General features: G+C 41.7%; 1 protein-coding gene across 4 annotated transcripts in view; it reads left to right on the top strand.

Moving 5' to 3' along the window:
- ephb2b (eph receptor B2b) overlaps positions 1–24609 on the top strand; it is a 129682-nt gene that overhangs the window by 73388 nt on the left and 31685 nt on the right. For all 4 annotated transcript variants that reach the window (XM_034869662.1, XM_034869660.1, XM_034869661.1 and 1 more), the window contains exons 4-5: positions 16075–16230; positions 18564–18899. In XM_034869662.1, coding sequence (XP_034725553.1) covers positions 16075–16230; positions 18564–18899 — 492 coding nt within the window. The remainder of the gene's footprint in view (positions 1–16074; positions 16231–18563; positions 18900–24609) is intronic.

Here is a 24609-nt window from a genome sequence, read left to right as displayed (position 1 = left end):
CTTCAATAAGTGTTCTGCTATGATGTGGTAGTTTATATACATGCGTAAATTATCGCCTTGCCAATATTGCTGTTACTCTGTTTGTTATTGCATAGCTGATAGATGTGCAGATTGTTTAACATTACTTGTGCAGCCACGGGTTGATATCCAGGTTAGCCTGGGGAGCCACATGCTTAGCGATTAAAGGTGCAATACACTCTTTGCTCCGTTATGGCTATGTGTGCTGTAATAGATCTGGCTTATTCTCAGTTTGTGTTACTGAGCAATATGTGGCATTTATGTTAATTATTACAGAGAAATTAATGTAATTCTTGGTATTGTTTCTTGTTATATGCCGGTGGCTATAGCATAACGTTTTGGTAAATAATGTTAATAGGAAGTCGGATGCTTAATAATGTGCATTATTATTTATCTTATATTTCAGAACCACATGTAATGTTAAATGCAAAGTCATGGTTAACTTCATGTTGGAGTTGAAAATAAATCTTCCTGGATCTCATGGTCAAACATTTTTACAAGCATATTGCTGATATTTTCGTAAAAGAATAAACACTGTTACACTTTTTGGAAACTATTTCAGCTTGTGTACCATCAGTGCTTTTTGAACATTTGGACACACTTTTAAAACTACAGTGATAATAACAAAAACTGTGATCATTTTGGTCATTTTCATGATGTTACATCCCTACTCTAAAGTAACTTATCACAGCTCTGGTATTGATGTTATCAATTGTCTAGTGCCTCTAAATATGAGACACAAAAACTTATTCACCACTGTGTCAATACTTGTAACCATACCATTGAATCAATTAGAATAACAATGCCCCCCAACAGCAGACATTTCAGATTACTTTGTCTCAGTGTAGCACCTTGGCAGATAATGTTATGACATTGACACTAAGCAGAATGTGAGGTTTTCAGCCTCCATGAAGGATGTCTCAACTCTCCACAGAGAGAAATGCTCACTAGAGAAGACATTTTGGAGCCATCTGCATCTAAAATAAGCAGCAAACTCAGAGCCGATTCGTTGATGCCTCTCATTCCTTGTACAGCCTTGATAACTCCTCCTTGTGACCTTCTTACTAAATATAGCAATTCACGTATTGATTTGGGGACGCGGTGCATCCACAGCATGCCTCCACCATTATGACCTATTTCAACAGATTGCTTATAGTTAAGTCGATTTTTTCTTCTTTTCTTTGTGCGCTCTTTGTCTCGAGGCTGAAGGAGGAGGAAGAAACAGACACACAAGACACATGTTCTGAGCAGAGGCCGACACAACATATCTATGGTGCTTTGCATAGGCCTTGGCAAAATAAGTTCACGTGTGTCTTCTATGCAGGAATTCTGAACATATTGAAAAGATTGTATTTCCTTTTCATAGCTTTAAATGTTTGTGAATGCTCTCAAGGCCGCCAGGGGATGTTTTATCCAAACACAGTGCAATGTTACAAGAACTGAGCCTGCAAGCTGCATGATTACATACAGAATATTCACAGTGTTGTATCTCACTGCTATTAAGTGTGGCAGTGGGGGAAAGGGCCAATGAAAGCTTGGCAAAAGATTGCTTGAATTCCATCTGTGTGTACACCATGCCAGCAGGCAGGCTTCCCATTATGGAGTGACTGGCAATGATTTAAATCATCGCTCTAATGCACTTCGTTATCTCTCTGTATAGTGTTGCAAGAGGCATGGGCATCAACAGGATCACTGTTTTGCTAGTCAACGGAGCTGAGATCCAGATATACTGCCACTGTTGTGAAAGCAGTCGGGTGACTTGCCTTAACACTACACCGTTTATCTTTTTGCCCTTTCCGAAAAAATAGAGTTGCCCCATCAGGTATCGAAAAGGAAACACTGTATTTGATACAGCATATCTTAAATTTCAATAGAACAATCTTTCATTTCAAACTCATTTGTCTCTTATGCTGATTTAAGGATTTTGACCTCAGTGGAAGTAATCTATCCGCAGTACTTTCTGCAGTGGCATTGTCATTCAGCTGAGAGATTGTTATCAGCCACATCACAAAACCCCTGAGAACATAAGTCCTTCCTCCCTCTCTACCCATTCACCGACCTTCCAGGCACCGCCACAATCAGGCCTTTGTGGGCTTGGCTCCTCTGTCATCTCCCTGGTTCTGTTGATATGGGCCTCGTGCTGAGAGCGTGGTCTCCTCATACACAGCACCAAGCGCTGGCTAATTGAGCTTGTCAAATCAGAACCTGTTAGTGTGCTGATAAGAAGGTATTTGACCTCTTTGGAGGCCCCTAGTGGTTTCCTACAGAACATATTCTTGCTAGGTCCTCTATCCAGAAAAAGGAGCCAAAGAAACTTCTCCGTCGTTACTTGATTTTTTTGTGCCTTGGGTCAAACTTGTGTCTGTTGACACTGTAACAGCTGTACATGTTAATTCAGCATGCAGACACCATATTGACAGCAAATGTGAGGGATGTGTGGGGCAGAATCTTATCATGCCCACTATATCGGACATTTAGAATCTGATATCACTTATCAAAGGCTGTTGATGCAGTCTAAGGATCGAGCCCATAACAGTCACCACACAGGACTGCAAGAAAGACTTGTTCTTTTTTTATTATTATTTTTTAGGCATTTTAGGCCTTCATTTGACAGGACAGCTGAAGAAATAAAAGGTTGGGGATGACATGCAGCAAAGGGTTGCAGGCCAGAGTCGAACCCTGGAACCCTACGTGAAGAAGTAAACCTCTATACCAGCATGCGGGCACCACCTCTACCAATTGAGCTATCTGGGCACCCAAGACTTTCCTTATTCTTTAATCAACTGCTTATGTCTCTGGTTAAAGGAGTTGGCAGTAGTCCACAAATCGAAGGTCTTGGATGGATGCCCTCCCCATTTCCTCATCAAACTTTCATGCAGTGAAGCAAGACTAACTGTGTCTGTGCTTGTCTTCTTTTCTCATTGTCTGTGCCAGAGCTGCTGAAAAAGTTTTTTGCACATCATTTTCCCCTATTTGTTATAATCTGCGTGGAGCAGGAGATAATCAGGGTTTAGGAAACCCGAACCATTATGACACACATGTTATACAAATTCTCTTTTGTCCTGTGTTACGTACTTTTTGTGGAAACCAACCAATTTGCTATTGCAGCCAGGTTAAAACGTGTAAAGATTTTTTGCACGTGGCATTTCCTCCAGGTCTGCTACGGATGGTGATTTTAGTTTGAGTGCAGCTGACAGGACCCTCACTAGCTTCCCTGGGATAATCCTGCTGCCGCTAGGAACCCAAGACTAATCTGCCGGTCTCCCTTTTGAAAGCCCTCACTCATTTCAAGCTGCCTTAACTTCTGTTATACCTTCACATTTGGCAACCATCGTTGCAATGAAACGGACCCTGATTTGTGTGTGTTTACAGTATAGGCGACTGCATATGTGCATTAAATAGTTCCTATCTGCCCTTTGTTGTAAATTGCTGGACGACAGAAAGCACAAACAGATATAGTAGTGATGACTCATATGACATGTCATTTTACAAGTAAATACAGGAGCTATCCCCAGAAGGTATCTATTCAACCATTATATTTTTTTACGATGACCTTTCCAGCACCTCGGCATTGACGTTAAAGATAATATGTGCTGGCCTGTATGGATATGTCAGATATGCAGTGCTGGAATGTGCCAAGGCGTGCCAAGGGGAAAGCTATGCCTTCAGGCTAGGTAGGTTGCATTGAGTTATGCGTACGTGTGTGACGTGTGTGACTCGTGAATTTTAGTCATACAACGAATCCTGTCTTACTGAGAATGATTGACATGTAGGCCTCTCCAGAGACTCTCCACCGCATTATTAAGTATGGGTATAAAACCCCCATCTAGCATGATTATTTAACGCAAATTAAACAAAGAGAAGTTAGTGAAATAAACAGTTTTAAATATACTGTAGTTAAAACCACCAGGCTATTAGCAGGAGTGTGACAAAACAAACAATTCAAACTGTCAAGCCAGTTTACTGAATGAAGTTAATCATTCATGCTTTAACTGTAGAATAACGTCACAGCATCACATTATGGCCAAAGCTAATCGTTTTGTAGGTCCAGCAGAAAAAACAAAAATCCAAAGTATACAGAAAAATAAACCGATGCTTCCTCCCTCCCTCCCTCAAATCCCAGTTGGTGAGGTCCAGATTGCCAAGAACTAGTAGAGCATGAAAGAACATTCCTACTCATTTACTCCTTTTACACATTAAGTAAGGTATTAACACTAGATCCACCAGACACTTTGAGCCGCCAGACCCAAAGCCCAAGAGCACCTGTATCCGTTTGGGCCTTCAACTCTACATTATAAAAAAAACAAAAAAACACTGTACTCTCTCTGTAGTTTTATTATTCTGTAAAACAGAAACTGAATGAAAAGCAAAAACCAAAAAACATTCATTTGCAATACTATAAAGCCTTTGAAACTTTATCATGGCAAATACATGTCTTCAGTAGTTGAGAATGATGTATTACTCATGTCGCAGCTTTTTTTGTCTAAATCAATACTTGGATTTTGTTTGCAAGGAGTGTCCATGAAGAGAAATAACTGCACTGCACACAAAGCAATGTTCCTAGAGAGCAGCCATTTTGGCGCAAACCATCTGAACCAAGGGAGAAGAGTTGGACTGAAAGAATATATTGGGCAAAACTAAGCAGTAGCAGAGTTGCCAAGGTAACAGAGGGCTTTGCCCACGTCGCCCCACCCCCCCAGCATTGGCTCGATCCCTTTCTGTGTGAGCTGGGTACTTAATTTCCCTGACCCCCTGGGTCTGGGCTGAACAGCCTCCATTGATTAGGACAAATGGAAGGGAGAGCAGGCAGCCAAGCCCCTCCTTTATCAGGGTTAAGGATGTAGTCATAGAGGAGGAGAAGACGCAGGCAGATGAATAGCTCAGGGATCCCTTGTTTTAGATGAATCAATGACATATTTAAAGGCTAATTAGTCGATCCATTCACTCACTCTAAATTTGCTGGGGCCACCACCTCACTCTGCAGCCATGATTGGGCTATTCAATGTACTCCACCTTTACATAGTAGCCATTAAAGCTTTCAAATGACTCTCCTCCCAACAATACCAGCCTTTTTTTAGGCGCAGGTGTAATGGTGGAGGGGCATGGTTGTGTGTATGTGTGTTGTGTGTGCAAATGTGTGATTGAAGCTGTGCCTTTGAGTCTTGATATCAGGGGAAATCCTGTTTTGGTGGTTTAAGGCTTCCTTGGCATGTCATGGCTTGAATGATCCAGTTCAGTTCAGTTTAGAGAATGAACCACTGCCTGAGTGGCACACATATTCACCTAGTTTTAGTCAAAGCACTTTGCAAGTCCTCACAAAATGTGTCATGAAAATTATGTTTTTTTGTTGTTGTTTTTTCACAAAAACCTACAGTATGTAGTCAGAAGAAGATATTCAAATTTGCCCTGTTGCCTAATGCCATTAAAAGAACATGACACAATAAAACTGTCCATTGAGAGCAAGGTTTCCTCTTTTTTTTCACACTTCAACAAATCGAGTGCTTTTAAGTTGCGTTTGTTGTGTGTGTGTGTGTGCGTGTGTGTTGATTTTTTGTTCTCTTGTAGATCAGATAAATAATGCAATTCACTCAGACTCCTTGTTGCCTCTGCTTGTGGTCATAAGAATTGATATAATCTTTATTAATACACTCGAGACGGTTGGCGATATGAAATCCATCCTATAAACATGATACTCACAGCTCATACTGTCTATCATTTGTGCTTTGTTTGAGGTGTGTGTGTTTGTGTGTGTTTTGTATATGTGCATAGGAGGGTTACACAGGGACAGTGACAGGATTCAGCACCTGCTGCTCCTTGCAGTGCCACCCCCACTTCTCCCTTGCTTCCTCCCCTCCTGCAGCCCCTTTCCTGTGACACCCCTCTTGTCCCTACTGACTGGACAACATGCAGCCCTTTTATGCCACCTGTCCATCAGCTAGACTGCACCTTAGGGAGCCTCTGTCACCGAGCTCGGAGCTGCCGCTTGCTGCCTTTGTTTGGACTCTGGTAAAGTCCCCCCTCCTTCCCCCTCTCTCCCCTCTTTTTCTCTCACTCTGTCTTGCTCTCGGTGCTGTCCTTTACAAATACAGACACACAGAAAGACACACACATACAGGCTAGTGATTGCCTCTGTCAGCTATTTCCTAGATCTGCCTCCAGGCACAAAAGAACCCCCCCCCCCCCCCCCCCCCCCCACACACACACACACACCAACAACAGCACCGCCACTAGTCCCATCACCCCTCTCCCTGCTCGCCTCTTACCTGTTAGCTCCAGGGGCTGTTGTGTCGGGCAGAAAAGGATGGCTGTTGAACCAGATAGGGAAGATTGAAATCAGCATGAAGCTGATGATATTTCACAAATTCTGACAAGCTCCAAAACAGTGAGGCAACTTTAACAGGTAGTTTATTTCACGGACTCGGCAGCGTAATTCATCCTGTATTGCTTCTTATCTCTGGCAAGACAATTATGTGAATCTAGACCAATCTGTCTTCAGCAGGTCACTGAGGTTATTTACCTTCTATTTGTCCCGCTTCTCACCTTCCTCTACTTATTTTACTCCTTACCCTTACTTATCCTTATCCTTACCCTTACTTATCCTGCTTCCTCCACCCAGTCCCACTGTCATCAGCAGTCTGAGGCTACGATCAGGGCTGTACGGTTTGGGTGCAGTCTGCGGAACGGAGGAGTGTGGAAGCTGCCTTACATCGCAATGGCTCCGGTTGCCCTAGCAACTAGCTGTCCTTGAGAAAAGGGCACATTTGGGGGTTTGGGAGGCCCAGGCACCGACAGCTCCAGTCAGAACTCATCAAGAGTTCTGTGTGTCTAGAAGAGGAGATACTTTACAGTAAACACAGTCCTGTGCAAACACCTTCAAATATATTTGGCTTTGAGATCTGTAGTATAGATTATGAGTGATGGGGAATGTATTTGAGTGACTGTCCACAGGGGGAGAAATAGGATGCCTTTCAAGGGAAGAACTCATCATTGCATCCACTGTACAATCTTCTTGGCAGGCGGGTGTTTCCAGGGATGTTGTGCTATTCAGTGCATCTTGTGCAGCAGGTGATCTGTTCCAATGCGCCTGAGGGTGGGTGGAGGCTGCACACATTCTTTTGTTTGCCTCAACAACGACAGCTTTACACTCTGACATCCGATCGCTCCTCAGTTTCCTCATTTCCTACCAGTTTTAAATATGAAACAGTGTACGTCCATTCAGGCATCGCTGTTCATGAAAAGAAAGGTGTATGTTCCGCCCCACCCCCTTCCCACCATGAGGAACATTGTAGCCCTGCAAGCACAATAACACACAACAGTGAAAGTTCATCTCTGCTTTCAGCTTGCATGCAATGTTAAATAAGGCCTTTGTTTGGTGGAGAAGAACTTGAATGCGACAGTAGAAACTCCCAGAAAGATAACACATCACTGGGCGGGTGGTGGATGCTGGGAGGTTAAACAGGGGCTAAGGCTGTTTTTATGCAAACAGATTTCAGATCTTAAAACACAACATGCGATGTGGTTTAATCGAGCCGTCCTAAATCAGAGCCAGAGGGCCACTCATTATTAATTGTTGAACAGAATTATTGAGCTGAATAAATTTAAATTAGGCTATTTTGTAACCACACATACATCTGGTACTGCCCACCCTAATGCAAGCAGCTACAGAACTTGACAGAATTAATTACCGCCTTCTGAGCACACAGGCTCATTTGGTGGCCAGATTTACCAAAGGACCACGCCATCATTTCACATGATGTACCATTATCTGCATTACGTGACGTTTTCCCAGCTCTGGTAATGATCAGCCATTAAAAATAATGGAATACAATGTAGCTAGTCCCAATGTGACGTGGATCCTGAAGGTTGACAAGCTATCTTAAATGGAGATTAATGGCGACAAAAAGAGACCTGCCTCCTGCCACACCCCAGCCATCTGTAGACCGGTGTACCGAAGGGGGTTCACTAGCAAACCTGAGCGGACCCCTTTATCCTCTGGAGAGCAACTGTCAAATGATCTGCCTGCATGAAATGACCCTTTCCGCTTTATTCCACACCACCGCCCACCCTCCAGCCTTCTATATATTCCTACCCTGTGAGTGTTTGTTGGCTCAGATGCCTGTAATTTTACCATTCAACGTTTGTGCCTCTCTTTTCCCCTGCGCTGAAAAAAAAAAGTCAGGAAAAAAAAAAGGGAGCGCAGTGAAAATTCCAGACGTTATTACTGTGCTGCGTTCATGGCTCCAGTGATACCCTCCTTTCATCTCTGTTTCCTCCTCTATTGACAGATGGTAGTTATCAGACCGTATGGAAATACTGTGGTTAAGATAGTTTTCACTGATTTTTTTTTGCCTTTGGTATTTATGACCTGATGATCATCATGAGAGTGTTGTGGTCTTGAACATAGGGCCACTCTGCCAGCGTTGTTTGAATCAAGAAACTAACGTTTGCCACATGGGAATGACGCACTATCTCCAGGCAGACTGCATGTTGGGGAAATGGGGAAGTGCACTGGCTGTATGCGGACTTCAGTGTACTATAACACACCAAAGTGCTGATATATAACTGAAGTGATTCATTGATTAGGACTCTATCAACGACATAAATTAATGAATTGATTCATTGATGAATTGTCAATTAAGGCTTTTATTGGGCAAAAATGCCATAGATACACCACTTCCAGCTTCTCAAATGTGAAAATTTGCAACTTTTCTCCATTTTAAATCACTGTAAACTGAATCTCTTTGGGGTTTGGACTGTTGGTCGGACAAAACCAGCTTGAAGACGTCATGTTGAGTTTTGGGAAACTGTGAAGGGTATTATTCAAAAAAACATTATCCGAAAAATTGATGGAAAATGGGCTCTAATTTCACAGTGTATCCATGCCATGTTTCACTGGTGCTATTTATGGCTAACGTTAAGGAGATAATGAAAAATAAGGTCAGTTAGTGGGAAATTAATTTACACCAGTTGTTACATGACTAATACTTCCCTTACAAAGTCTTTTTAGCTGCTACTCACATTCTGAACAGTGCTACTGCTCTTTTTGTCCTTGTAAATACCAAACCTTGTGATGGTGAGCCTTGTGTGTGCCACATATATGAGGTTAAGCCCCTGCTGTATGAGCTGAAATTGTCCTCTGGCTAGTAGCCAGATGGGGTTTATTAGCAGCTTTGTTCTTTATGGTCTCTGCTTATTTATGTGTTGATGTATATATGTATTGGAAGAAGATGGAATTAAATGAGCTATGTGTGTGTGTGTGTGTTTGTGTGGGTGTGTGTGTGTGTGTTTGTGTGTGTGTGTGTCGTGTGTTGGGGAGTGTGTCTTGTTGTGTGCGTGCTTTGAGCCTGAGTCCTCCCAAAGGATCCTGTGCCCTCAGAGCTCATTTCCCAGGTGTCCAACATTTCAAGCTAAACTGCTGCTCATTTTGGCTCCTAATTTATCTCCCCTTTTTCGTGTGTGTGTGGGGGGGGGGGGGGGGTCACTGTGACAACTGCAGAGGAGATGCTGCTTAGAGCAGAAATGCAGAGCGACACAGAGGGAAAAGTTATTTCCCAATCACCTCCCTGCCCTCCCATACCTCATGTCACACAATTCCCTTCCTGTACATGAGCACACAGTGATGCACACCTTTTCACAAATGTTTGTATATAAGCTGACTGGATCAGTGAGCATGTGTTTGGAGTGTTTAAGGTACTCAGAGATCTCATTTTGTGGAAAAGAAGCTTACTTCTGAGTGAGTCTGTGAGTTCATTGTGGGCATTTTCCCCTAACCTGTAGTCTAAGATTTGTCCCTAAAGGTAATGATGGAAGAAATGGAACCTAATCATTCAAATAACTGCTCGCAATGTTTTTCTTTTCATTGGGTTCTTACCTTATGAAAATGCCTGTGTATTTTTTTTGTTACTTATTACAGTGGTTTGTAGTGGTGCTGCCATCAATACTTAATTGTAAATGTTGAACATTTTCTAAAAAGTAACTCATTAAAATGACCCATGTGCTCTACTTGACTTTGAGAGTAGCCTGATTTACACCTTGTAGGTCATCAGTGGTCACTGGCACTGTCCTGGCTTATAGTGTGAGGAGCCATGCAGAGTCCCAGACCTGTTAATTGCAACAGACATGGAAACCTAGAGGGAGAAATTAATATCTCATTTGTGTGGCAGTGTGTGTGGGGTGAAGCAAATGCCAGTTGTCTAATAGCGTTCACACAAGCCTGATTGAATTAGACGGCGATGAGGACTGCGGTCCTAATTGAATTGCGGGGACCCTGTGTTGCAAACAGTGCTAGCTTGTGTTCCCCATGGAAGTGCAGAGGCGGGGGGGGGGGGGGGGGGGGGGGGGGGGGGGGGGCGGACCTGTCCTCCCTCACAGGAACAGACACACAACTCGTGGCTGCTCTCCTCTCGGCGGCCATGGCTGCCGTTTCACAAGGTTACGCTCCACTTAGATGTGACCAGTTCGGTCTGCAGTTGTGGTCGCAGGTTGGTAGAGGTAATGAGAAAGCAACTGCAAAAGCTAACAGGTTGTCTTAATCTAATTGTTCTCCTCTATTGGAACAGCGGTCTTTTTCTTGTAAAAAGAAACACATCTCTTTACACTAGCCCCTGATCTATCCCTGCAGTGGTTTGTGTAAATAGTTTTTTACAGGCGTCACCAAAGCAAATAGAGGCCCACACTTGTACACTGTCGCGGCCTCTTTGGTCACAATGGAATACAGGGAAATACCCAGCTTACACCACACACACACAAACACACACACACACACACACACACACACACACACACAAACAATCCCTCTGATGCTGGCCATTTTCACTGCTTTCAGCACTTTTTCCTGCTGTGCTCACAAAACCTAGCACCTCTGATTTTTCCAGCTTACAGCCTTTTCTCTTTCACACCCTGAACAACACACACACACACACACACACACACACCTTGCCCGTCTTTGTCTGCCTGTCTCCCTTCTCTCTTCTTTAATTGTGTGTTCATTAAAGAAAACCGTTTTGGGGGAGGGCGGATTCAATCCTAAAAAGATAGAACAGGGGGAAACAGGGAAGAGGGGACAGGAGGGGTGTGCTGTTGTCGTTGTAAAGCCCCATGCTGCTGGACAAAAGAGTCTCTCTGTCAGCTTGTGTGTAGATGGGAGATGGTGAGTGAAAGAGACTGGATGCCTTATTTATTTATTTTTATTTTCTTCCCTTTTTACCCAAAAGGTGTGGCTACAGGCTGCGTATCCTAGTATCGGCCAGCTAATTGTCTGGTTGTGATTGAATAATGTCCAACACTGTCCAGGGCGGCCATGATGGAAATGTCAAATGCCCAGTCTTTGTTTGGCCCCTCTCTATTTGCTGTATGCGTGTGACTGCTGATTTTGTCCGTGAAGCCAGAATCCCAGGGAGTGTTTCTAGAATAGCTGGTCATGTCGGCATCGCCATGGAAAACAACACTCCCTGCCTCTCTGTCCTTCTGCCTTGCAGTGTTTTTCTTCCCTCTTTTTGTGCGTTTCTCTTCTCATAGTCACTAACCATCGCACATGCTTTGCAGGATTCAAATGCTTTTAGCTGCAGGTCTTGTCTTCAATGTGCTATAAATTTCGCCAGATGTAACTTTCAGGAAACCTTTGAAACAACCAGTAAATTACCTGCTGTAAAAACTGATTAGCACCCCTTGCACAGCGACTTGGGTCTCAAAGCTATTGCAATGCTATTTTTATTCCGTGAGTCTAGCTAAACCTCTAATTAAAGCCTTTATGTCACTATATATTATTAAAAGTCATAAACGCAGACAGACACAAGCAGCTGGGGGTTTGGAATGTGTGTGTGTGTGTGTGTGTGTGTGTGTGTGTGTGTGTGTGTGTGTGTGTGTGTGTGTGTGTGGTGTGTGTGTGTGAGTGAGTGTGTTTGTGTGTGTGTGTGTGTGTGTGCGTGTGAGTGGGGAGGGGGAGTTATTATTCAGATTGAGTTTTAAGTGTAAGATTAAAGTAATGTAATACTTGTTTTTAACGATCAAACAAAATTGGGAAACAAAACTATCTCACCCCGCTGGTAGAAGTTATGATTTCTTTCTTTTTTTTTTGAAATATTAGATTTAAGACTGAATGTGCCTGCTGTGTCTCTGGAACCAATTTGAGGTGATCTGGACCTTTTTGACACAACTACTACTAAATTGAGTCTGAAGTGTTTATAACTTCCCTTAAAGCTTTTCTGTTTGGCCCTTTGTTCTTGACTTATTGTCACATTTCATTGTTTGTCCCAGTTCCAGAAACCTTGTTTGCAGTCCCCCAGGGATCTGACAGGAAAACGTGCCATGGTTGCTTGATGATATTTATGATATTAGTAGCTTTGTGTCTGTTTTTTATTTTGTGCAAAAAGCAGGAAGCACAGATGAGCTGTTGTCAATGAATATTCTTGCAGTAATTAACTTTTTTTGCCAGAAGGATATCTAAAGTTAGAGGAAACATCCCAAAAAAAAAAGCATGTTGAACCAGACTGCCAGGATGGTGATCAAACAGCTCAACAGCAGCAATCTGGGCAGGCAGGGAGGTAGGGAATTACAGCTCTGATCTGTTTTTTAATCACTGCTCCCCACGTCTCTGCTTCTCTACATCCGACACCAGACAACGTTGCAACTCTTCAAATCTGTCATCTGGGTATAAAGTGGAAATTCCCCAAATATTTCCCCAAAGTAATGACCGTGGCAGGGCAGAGAGGCATGCCAAGACACATAATACTGTGTCCGCTTGAACTGGATAGGATGGTTTTTACAAATACATGTATATATTATACTTTCTGAAGTATTCCAGATGAGAAAAGCTTTGTCACAAAGGTTAAGAGAAGAAAAGCCAAAAAAGGAAGATGTCTTCTTACTGTTAAATGTTTACTGTTTTACTTTTCTGTAATGAATTTGTTACTATCGGAATTATTAATCTAACAAAACAACAACAATGGTTTACAACAATTTGGGGAAACAATCTAATAACTTTCCTGCCAGATATTGTGATTATGATTCCATTTTCAATTTTCTTTTAGCTACTGTACATATTGCACCTTCTTTAATCATGTTAAATAAGTAATACAGATTTAATTAAAGATCCACTTAAAATAGGACATTTCCATAAACAATCTGTGACAATATTCCAGCATTCATCCTATGAAAATATATAAATATACATAATATAATAATATTATAATATAATACAATATATATACACGTATACTAAAATAGAAAAACGAAGAGAAATCAAATAAATCAAATGTGACATCAAACATTATACTAAATATTTTACATATTTTAATCCTTCAGCCCTAGATTTGACCCTCTATGCAATTTGACAAAATTAACAGCATGTTTTTTTACAAAGTGTAGTTAAGGTTCTCCAAATTTGGCAAGATATGGAATAAACTATTCAACATTTTGACTTGAGGGAAAAAACTGGGAAAGTCTGTCAACAGGAAAATTAAATTTGTCTTTGGTTGTTCTGTGCATGGTGATAAAAATATTGCATTACCCACCAATGTGCCATCCAATAATTATTACAGAATAATTTAATACAACCACTATGGCAGTAATGCTCCATGGGGCTTTATTAGTGCTAATCAAATGTAGTCATTCATTTTGGTCCCCATGCAGATTTTAAAGTCATTGTTCTGATTGTCGTGCACAGTCTGCATTCTGTAGCAGCCCATACATTCACTGTGTGCACAGTAATACGCTGAATTCTTTGGCTGAGAAACTCTTAAACACAGCCAGTCCCTACCTCTCCCCTCCCGTGTCTTTGTTCCCATCTTCCCTCTCTCCTGCCCCCCTTTGCTGCACTGTTGCCTTTAGTGTTGCTCCTCGGAGCGCCGCACTCCCATAGACCACCTCACTGTGCCGCAGAGGTTCGATCCCAATTCCCCACGTAGCTGTTGCCTGGGCCTCATTCACAGGAGCCTGTTGACTGGCAGTGTGAATGTCCAGGCCTCATGTTTCGCTCTGTACCCGAAACCCTTTCCCCCCCATCAATCATGGAAGAAGAAAAACATGTCAAAGCTAATACATAGTGAGGAGACCTTTACGATTACTTACTGTAGTTTAGTTTTGATATAGGACTCCTTCTTCCACTGCTCTAAATATAAATATATATATACACACACACACACACACACAAGATAACACAGAAGAATTCTCATTTGCCTAAATGTCATCTATTTTGTCTTCTCGTGCTGAAGTCAAAGATGTTTGACATAATATGCATTTAATGAAAACAGCCTTTCTTTTAGGCAAACTGTAGTAGTGAAGCTGTTTTTGGTCTTTCTACTCTCAAGCAATACGGCTTGGTCGATCACATTGCACCACTTTAAGTATGTCCTTCAATGGAGAGAGAGAGAAAAAGAGAGCTAGTTCGGTCCATTTATTTTAAAAAAAGAAAGAAAAAAAGTGTCTGCACAATTTTTGAATCACTATTTGTAATGGCCAGATTTATAAGGTGATGGCGCTGAGTAATGCACTTTGAGTTACAAGAAGGAAAACTAGCATTAATCCCTGGCCTGTAGGCTCTGAGTACAGTGATGTGTCTGTCTAATATAAACATTGGGATTGGACCCGGACTAATTCTGCCTTGCGATTTGGCCCTCCTTAAATGGGAGTTGCAGCTGCAGATGTTTCCGTATTCCAGATGCTACAGTTGAGTTGTAATTGCCTGTACAGCCTCCGAATGAAATAGAGTCTGTATTTTTATTACTTGACAAAGTAGAAAGCTGCAGTCCTGTTATGGTAAATTTTTTGAAATATACAGTACAGAAAATGGGGCAAAATCAGCTTTAAAAGTAGTCTTTGAAAAATATTTCTTTGAACCTACCAGCTTTAACTCAAAAATGAGAGAGAAGGAGAAGAACCAAACATTGCTATATTTAGTTTCCTTTCATCGCATTCAGTACATCCTATTGCCTTTTACAGTCTTACTAAAGAAAAACAACAGCACTGACAGACCTGGGGGGTTTTAACTTCAGATATGCAGTGTCTCCCGTGTGTGAATGTTTCATGTTACTGTACATCCAACACCTCTGTCTCAACACCTCTGTATTTTCTCCTTTCTTGGTGGAGCAGGTGGGAGCTGGATTACCTCAAGCAAAACCGTTGCTGCTTTGGCCCCAGATAGGAAAAAAAGCTCTTGACATGGTGCGGGGGCAAATGCTAAAAAACAAGATATATTTTTTTAGCAAAGGTTTAGGCGGTATGTGACTCAGAAGAGGATAAGGGGATTTCACAGACAGCTAAGTTGGTAGTTTGTTTATCGCTGCAATGACGGATGCTTCTGGAAGCGCACAGACAGATTCACCCCATGCACCCGCACAGCACACAGTACGATCCCACACAGAATTTAACGGCACTCTGTTGTGAATGAAACTTTCCTCCCATGTTTCCACAGAGAGGCCCTTTTAAAAGGGCTCTTAACAGAAAGCACGGCCACTCTAGAGATTTTTCAGACAACTAGAGCATGGTGAATAATTCAAAGCAAACTTACAACGTGTTGTCATGTTGCCATATCTGCAGAGAGTTGGCTCACATGCAAGACTTTGCTGGTGTGTGTTCATATGTCGGGTTGCGCTGAATGTATATTTACATGTTGGGATTTGTGGTGTGTGTTGTGTTTTGAATTCTGGTCACTTGTAGTGCTACTGCATTTCACCTGCTTCCTACTGTGAGGTTAAAACACCTTTAGTGCAGAAAAGATAGATAACAGTTATTAATGTATTAGTTGATTGACAGAGGGTTAAACAGAACATTTCTCAGTTTTGTGTTTGTGTCAATTCAATATCTTTGGGTTTTGGATTGTTGCTCCAAAAACAAGCAATTTGGACACGTCTCCTCGGGTTCTGACTAACTGTGATAAACATTTTCTGACATGTTATGTTCTAAACGATTAAGCGATAATTGAAGCCCTAATACCTTTACATTGTATTTTAGACTCAATTGCCATGCTGCTATGAAAATGAATTTACCGTGTCTGTGCTATTTGAAATAAAGTGATTGTAATGTTTTGTATTCTAAACGCATCCTCCGCTGTCGTTTCAGCCTGTCCGTCTGGCTTTTTCAAGCCCACTCAAAAAGACGAGCCTTGTATGCAGTGTCCCATCAACAGCCGCACCACCAGTGAAGGCGCCATAAACTGTGTTTGCCGCAACGGCTACTACCGCACCGACTCCGATCCTCTCCAGATGCCGTGCACAAGTACGTATAGTTCCAAGGTTGTGAACGCAAACTTTAACTTGCATTCCGCACAAACTCACAAAGCATACACAGACATGAATACATACCCCCCAAAGCCTTTGATTTCAAATATGAACTCTTTGACACATACACATTTCACACCCACAAGCAGATGAGCCCAGGGATCAAAGGACAGTGGTAGTCTGTGTAACTCCGAACAGAGAATCCCTGTCTGAGCTGTCCCTCACACGAACACGACGCTGACATGCCCATAGTGTGGCTGTCCACAGATCTGACCCAACACACAACGCTCGGCTGCCCCTCCTCAGCATCACACAGCCCGTACTCCAAGCCAGACCAGAGGTTACTGGGCCGGGGCGCGCGGCTTTGTGAAGGGGCAGGCACGGAGAATGAGCCGAGGCGAGACTCTCTCTTGTAATGCCAATGAAGCTGTTTGAATTTGAATTTGAATTTGAGGCTGACACCGAAGTTGAGAGAGACAGGGAGAGGCGGAAGGATAGACCAAAGCCAAAGGGAGTGTGGGAGGGGTAAAGTGTGAGGGAAGGGAATGAACAAGGAGAGGCAATTTGAGCGAGATGGAGAAGGGGTTGTGTGTTTGTGAAAAAGACAGAGAATCAGTGCATAGAGTGTGGTCTAACTAAAACAAAACCGGGGTGAGTGAGAAAAAAAAAATCTCCTTTCAACGTTTCTGTAGTGTTTTCTCCTCCCTCTCCCTCTCTGCTTGTTGAAAGGGACAGAGGAGGGAAAAGATTTGATGATCTCCAACAAAGAAGATTAGCATAAGCCCAGCTCTGGGAGTCGAGCAGCTGTTGTGAATGAGAAAGCGGCAGCGTCACGTCACCCGTATAAAGCGCAGCAGGTTCCGACCTGATTAAAGCGAGGGAATGGGACCATCAGAACGTCTCCCCCCTCCCCCCCCACTCGGGAAGGAGATGCCAAGGAGGAGTTATGTTTCCATGTATGAGAGACACCAAGAATGGCACTCCAACGGGCTTCCTTCCAGAGCCGGAGATCTGCTAATTGCTGCCAATTAAAAAGAGGTTAAATAATGTAAGAAGTGATTGATTCAGATTTGGGATGCTGTGGGCGGGGTGGAATGGTTTATCTCATTAGTCCTGAGGGTTGCGACTTCCATAATTAGGTGCACATGGCTGTAAAAGATAAACAGTTCCTCATTGTTTGTTTGTTTGGCCTGTCAGTCAACATGTAGCAACATGTGGAAAGTTTCCACCCTGTAATGCCTAGCTGCTAAGAATGTTGGAATGAAACGGTAGGTTTCTCTCTCCACAGCAGTAACTCTAGACGATGCTCCAGGAGAAACTTGTCAAGAATAGATGTTAAGAAAACACTTGACAGAGTGGACACCAGCGTGGAAAATAAGAGAGTGTAAATGGGCATCTCAAGGGATGAGGCGCTGCCAGCTTGGAACGCAGTCAGCTCAGACGTCTATGCGGCGCTATAGTATCTTAGTGAGCTTGTGGATTTTTCTCTTCCTCTGTGTTATTTAAGAACAGTTGGTAATTATGCCCTCTGCGCCATCAGGCACACAACACAGCTTCCATCACAAAATTAGAACAATGCTATGGAATATAATCTAGCAGTAGTGGCTCATCACAGCATTAACCATTTTTGTCATACATGTTTCCTATTTTTTCCTATTATTTTCATATTTTTATAAAAACATTCCAAGGACACAATGCTACTTTAAACAGAATTTAGTTCATTTATGTAACTACATTATTAACCAACCTTTCCTATGGATTGGGAACTCTTAATACTTTTTTGGGGGCTTTTCTGTCCATTTATCAAGACATCTTAAAGAAACTATTGCCAAAAATGTTACTAACCAGGGTTCACACGACTAGTGATGAATTCTGCAGAATATATTGATCAAAAGAGCTTGATTACCAAATTACTGTGTATGGTTCAACCCTTGTGTTGTCTTCCTGAATCAAAAACTGACAAAAAAAGATTTTTCCCTCTTTCAGACTTTTTTTTAGTTTTCACTAACTCCACCTTACTAGCACTAGTTTTAGAGTATTTTTTTTAAAATTCATGGTTAATAACCCTCATTTATGTAAAATTATACCCAATATTTGAGTTAATACGAATTATTTTGAGTAATAACTAAGATCAGAGGAACGTACAGATGCGTTTAGTCAGGAATGAAAGTGATCAATTGTATTTGCTAAGAGCGTTGTATGGAATCCAAACCATTTTTTGTGGCAAATAGAAACCCATATTTCAGATATAGACATTTTTTAAAGGGGTCAAATTTGCCCCAAGGACAACAGGAGGGTTCAATTACATAATCTCTCTCTTCCATTTCCCAGCTGTCCCGTCAGCTCCACAGACTGTTATCTCCAGCGTGAATGAAACCTCTGTGATGCTGGAGTGGTTGCCTCCCCGGGATTCGGGGGGCCGCGAGGACGTAGTCTTCAACATCATCTGCAAGAGCTGCGGTGGAGGCCGTGGAGGCTGCACCCGCTGCGGGGACAACGTTCAGTTTTTGCCCCGTCAGCTGGGCCTGACAGAGCCCCGGGTCTACATCAGTGACCTGTTGGCCCACACACAGTATACGTTTGAGGTGCAGGCTGTCAACGGGGTGTCAGATCAGAGCCCCTACTCCCCTCAGTACTCCTCCGTCAACATTACCACTAACCAGGCTGGTAAGTGGGCCCATCTGTCTTTTTCCACACTTCATATTCCCTATGTGGTTTCTTCTTCACTTCTTTTCACTTCTCCTCTCTTCACGTCTCTGCTCTTCACTTCTCTTCTCTCCATACCTCTCTTCACTTCTCTAATCTCGTCTCTCCTGTTCTTTTCTCTTCCCTTCTCATTTCTTCTCTCCTCCATATCTTTTTTGTGTTTTCGATGTTGATACCCGTGTTGCTCTTCTGGCGCTTATGCCCTCCACAGTACCTCCTCATCACACTCTTTCCTCCACAAGCACATAATGCACAGTGCATAGACTCCCACTAACTAAGTTCCTTCCCTCTCCTGTATGGTGATGTGTGCATATGAAGGGCTCTAAAATGAGAAGAAGAGTGCTGCTGCTGATGTGACAGACAGAATGTAATGGCCTGCTGGTCTTTATAGTGGGACCAGTGTGTTTTTAAACTGTGGTGCTGAGAGCAGGCTAGGTTCTGTCTCTCCACTTCATCTACTGTTCAGTGACTACAGCTCTATTTTTATCCACCTACTTTGTTGGAGTGCTACATTAAAGCAAATGAATAATACATAGTATATGCATAATAAAGTGGATGTGCAGTATATAGGTATATACACACTATTTTTAAGATAAAGGTTGGGGGGAATCGATACAGCGTAGTATTGCAATATTTTCCGTTGCAGCACTGTATTGATACTAAGACACAACGTATTGGTCTTTTATTATATAAATTGCACATTAGAATTCAACTTGTTGGTACAGGACTAATACAATCATCTGTAAAACAATAAAAGATAAAACAGATGTTGATAAAGTTTTCCTTTAGGGTCATATTTTGATGTTTGAATAAAAGATAATAGATTCCAATAAATTGTAGAATATGTTTAAAATCGTAATAATATCATATTGTGGGGCCTCTGGCGATTCCCACCCTTAGTATGAGCTACCTTGTAAAGTAAAGTAAAACAATACTTCAAAGAAACCAGTACTCCAGTCAGTTGTGAGGCCTAATGAAAACCTGGTTTCCATGGTGACTTGGGTAACTTTTTAATCTGCAAGATTCGAGAAAGGAACTGTGAAAAGAACTCAATTCTTGCTTGCCTCCCCCAATCCACCCTTCCACCTTCCCCCATCACCCTGCAAACCAGGCTCACTCCTGGGACACGGGATTGCAGTTTTGCGGTGCTACGCTACTGGGCTGGGGTCACAGGGACCAGGAGCCCATAATTGCATCTGGTTTGTGAGGCATGGAGGTTACATAAACATTGTGTCAACCCTAATTACCTCAGGCAGTTCTGTGCCTCTCTTTTACACTCAGAATGAGTTAGGTGAGGAAAAACAAGAAAACAGAGTGTATGAAGTTTTGTGTGTTAATCATTCCCTCGGTAAGCTTGCATTGGGCCAGAGGCTGAAGAGTTCCATGAAAGAAAGAATAAATAATTAAATTGAAAGCAACTGGCGTGGACGTGTGTCCCATTTCTTGTGTGGATGGCTGTCCTCAGCTATGACTTGTTGGTGTTAAGTGCAGGGGAGGAGAGGAGCTGGAGATGTGAGCAAAACGTTTCACTCACTATACCCAATCAAGCACCCACCACACTCTATTACCCACAGGGCATATCCTCCCACTTCGTAGGTGGTTGGCGACAGTTTCCCCGCGATAAAGGACGTGATTGCCCTGGAAACTGTAGCGCTTGATTACACACTGTAATGCCACACAAAAAGGAGATGCCGTGCTGAATGGAGCATGAGCCCATTTTATAAGCATATGACTAATTCCCAAAACTTATTGTATTGAATACGCAGAAGCCTTGAAATGCCCTCTAAGCCTTTTTATAATAATGAGTCACAAGTAAGCCATCTACTTTGGCTATGAGTTGTCTATAAAATTTTTGCATGGCTTTAAATGAGCAGCGCGAGTGAGACAGAGAGCTGCAAATCTGGTGCTTTCTGTCAGGAACTGTAGGTGAAAACAGTAGGTATGAAAGTGATGACCATGCTTTCATCTACAATAATATTACACTATTATTCCAGTTGTGACACAGGTCATGCAAACAGCATATTTCTAAATATAGCGTTTTCCAATTAAGACGTGTGGGACATGCCGGTATTATTCGGGTTAGTATAAGCATTCTTTGGACATGAATACAGGGAATTTTTAATATGCCTCTCTGTTGGCGTTTTGAAGGCAGTTTGCAACAGTTTACGGCCTCTTGTCTGGTCAGCTCTGTGCGTTACTATGGTCGTTGTACACAAACCAACTAGCAACAGTTTGCAAAGCTGGGTTAGAGTTGCATGCTCAAAAGAAAAGCTCACATATCTGGTCAGAGCGTTGAAATAAACATTATGAAATCCTTGGATATCAACAGTTTTTGGGGATTTGTGCAAATATCCCAATGTCGACCTTTTCAAAAACTTGTTTCAGGTAATGACAGAGAAAGGCTGCGTTCTCACGGTCCAACAAGTCCACCACCACCGGGCAGGTTTAAATGTATTATTGCTCTGACGCATTACAAATTTGATTCAATATTTCATATTAAATCAACCTATTAGATCCTATTTTTAACAACATTGCAACTGAAATTGAATTAAAAAGTTTGCCTTTCACTGGAAATAAATGAAAGGATCTTACCCTGCAGGCTTAACTTGTTTTAGGATCAAGAGTTTTCACCTTGAACAATGTTTTGTACTTTTGCTTTTTAATCTTTTACAGAGGCCCTGATTCCCAACATTAGCAGTTTTTTGTGTCTTAAAAATGATTTTAGTCCAGTGTGTCAGTCGATCTGTTTCTTCAAAGTGGCTAAATGTAACTTTCAGTTTGTGTTGATTCTAGCGGCCATTTTGGACAAAGGTGTGTAGTGTTTTTACCACACCAGCTGTTTTAAGGTCTTTTCTTTACTGTGGTGTATTCCCCACTGTCTAATAATGTGTCAACGTTAAGGGGAGGTCATATAGAATGATGAATGTTTTGCTCTGACAGAAAATCATTCACTTTCAATAGGAGAATAAGTTGCAGATGCATTGTTGCATTTCAAGTGTCGCAAACAGTAACTTAGCCTGGATGCATCATGAGCTAAACCGGTTGTCACTGCCTCTGTGTCACAAGCCAAGCATTACGAGTTTGTTGTAGCAATGAACATAGTAATAACTTATATTAATATAGCGCATTTCATAAAACCCAAGGAAAAAGAAAATAGTAGGCCAACACAATTATAATAATAACACGTCCGTAAATGGAAGGGGGACGTCATTTAACGTAGGCGTACAACCACATCATGCATTACAAGTTATTTTATGAATGAAATAGACATATTACATAACTGAGGACCAATGCAGGGACGATTTTAAATCATTTACGATCCCGTAATTGTCTATATCTGTTGACAGACTGTCATCTGTCACTTTCCCTTTTAGCTTTTAGTTGTTCTTCGTTTAATTTACATTTTTTTTGTGAAAGCCTTGCCTAAGTATAAGCCATAACTACAGCAGATAACTTCTAAAAATGAAATTAAGATACAATTACGCCAATAATAAGAAATCTCCTTTTACTTGCACTTTTTACGTGTACTTTTGTTATAATTTTGTTTGATTTTGGCAATGTTCCCAAACAGGAAGAGTGAAAACAGGTGTGCATTGTTAGGCCCTCTGCCCTTTTATACAAAAGGGCTTCACTATATTACTTTGCAGCTTAGAAACTGCTGGCAAGGTGACTGACTGGTTAGTGAGACTATCGTATAGTAACACACAGTTCACAGGCTTCAGTGTGTTCCCTGAAATAACCTTCTGGGCTTGAAGAAGACATTGAAGTGCCTACATCATCTGAGAGCTGACATTTACCCTTTCAAACCACTCTAGACCAATTCCCACTTTGTCGCCCTCTTTCCCCACGTTCTGTAGTTGGCCTCTATTCATTATTATTGTATGAAGGGAAAATTGTTTCTGAGACCACATTCCCACCCTGAAGTTTAATCAAACGTTTCTGACAGCTGAGTGGCAGTATGTCATTTTGTCATAATGGACTTTACAGTACTACATCCTGCCATTTTGTCTTCACACAGTCCGAGACACATAGACATTAGGGTTGGCCTCACAATACGCTATCATCACGTTACTTATGTCACAATACGATATTATTGCATTGCAACAGTACTCTTCAATATACTGCAATTTATTACCTTTATCCCAATTTCAAATGATGTTCCCAAAAGGAAACTTTGTCAACACCTCTTTTATCTAAAAAGATAAAACTTCTCTGTTAAATTCTGTTACTGTATATATATACTGGATATGCCACAGAAATATAGTTATACTATGCTATATTGATTTTTTCCTCCACCCCTAATAGACAGGCTACAAACCCGCAAAAGAGCACACACAGTATATTATCTTAAGTATCCACATATTGCACACACAGACACACTTCAGCAAGTGTTTGATTTCCGCGTGGGGTTGCACCAGCTATTCAAAACTACGCTACTGAGTTACTTGAACGTAGAATCCTTCTGACGTTCCTTTTTTGATATGTCTGCATACAATTAAGTACATAAATAAATGTGTGTTCCACATAGTGTTCATTATCAGTTGTTTCAGTTAAATATGTTACAGTTACATCTGGCAGTTACGGAGTATAAATATTTACTAAAAGCTAATCTCTACATAAGAACCAGTTCGGGTGGTGCAACCCGTTTTAATTTGGCTGTTCATGAAACAATAAATAGAAATTTTCAGTGGAACAATCTAAGTGTAAACTTACAATGCATGTCCAAGCTTGTGTAGATGGTTTGGTTCCCAAACACATAATAGCTAACTAATAATGTGACTAGCAGTTATTTGCTATTTTACTGTAGATATGTGCTGTATCATCAGTTTCAATACATAGAAGCCAGATTATCTCTGACCTGAATGTAAACTATCTGTATTCCATGAGAGAATTCAGCATTGCACAGAAGATGAATTCAATGTCCATATACTCTGTGTGTATGCAGTATTGGTTTATATAGTGGTTGGGTAGATTAGATTCCAGAGGACACATTTGTTTAGGCATTTCATTAACTCAAGGTGAGCCAGCTAATGTTATCCAGAAGCAGAGGGACTGAATGGGTTCCTTATCAGGTGAACTGGCTGATTGTGGAAGTGAACCACATTACTGTGCGTGTGTGTGTGTGGTGTAATCAGGTGCAGCCTTTTCATATGGTCCAGGAAAGATTTATGACTTAATTATTGTCCAAATTGCCAAGGTCCACTGTAACCAGGCTACCAGGGTCTTTGCCTCTCCACTGGGCCGTGGTGTGAAAAGCCATGGTGCAGAGCCAGGTGGGACTGCCCGAACGTGTTAATGCAACAGCCAGCCAAATGTGGCTACTACACTGTTGACACGGTGTCACCAGTGAAAAAACTATACATTATATGTGGTGCAATGGCACATTCATGGCAATGATTGGTAGATTATCTGCATTTACCTCATGCAGGGTCATTTAGATTTATGTGACTTTATGTTACGGAACGAGAATAAAGCTAGTCCTTTGAGTTCTCTATTAGAAACAGCTAGAGAGGGTTTGTTCACAGTTACTTACATGTTCTGGTATATAAAAGACCACTAATTTCACTTAAACATTACATTCATTGCATGAAGTTATTAGCGTATAAAGAAGTATGGCAAAGTTTACAGTTTACTTTTACTTTTAGTAAGTGTGTTTATATATGTTTATATG

This window comes from Etheostoma cragini, chromosome 4, assembly GCF_013103735.1.
Source record: "Etheostoma cragini isolate CJK2018 chromosome 4, CSU_Ecrag_1.0, whole genome shotgun sequence".
Classification (NCBI taxonomy): Eukaryota; Metazoa; Chordata; class Actinopteri; order Perciformes; family Percidae; genus Etheostoma; species Etheostoma cragini.
This window is presented reverse-complemented; position numbering and strand designations above follow the sequence as displayed.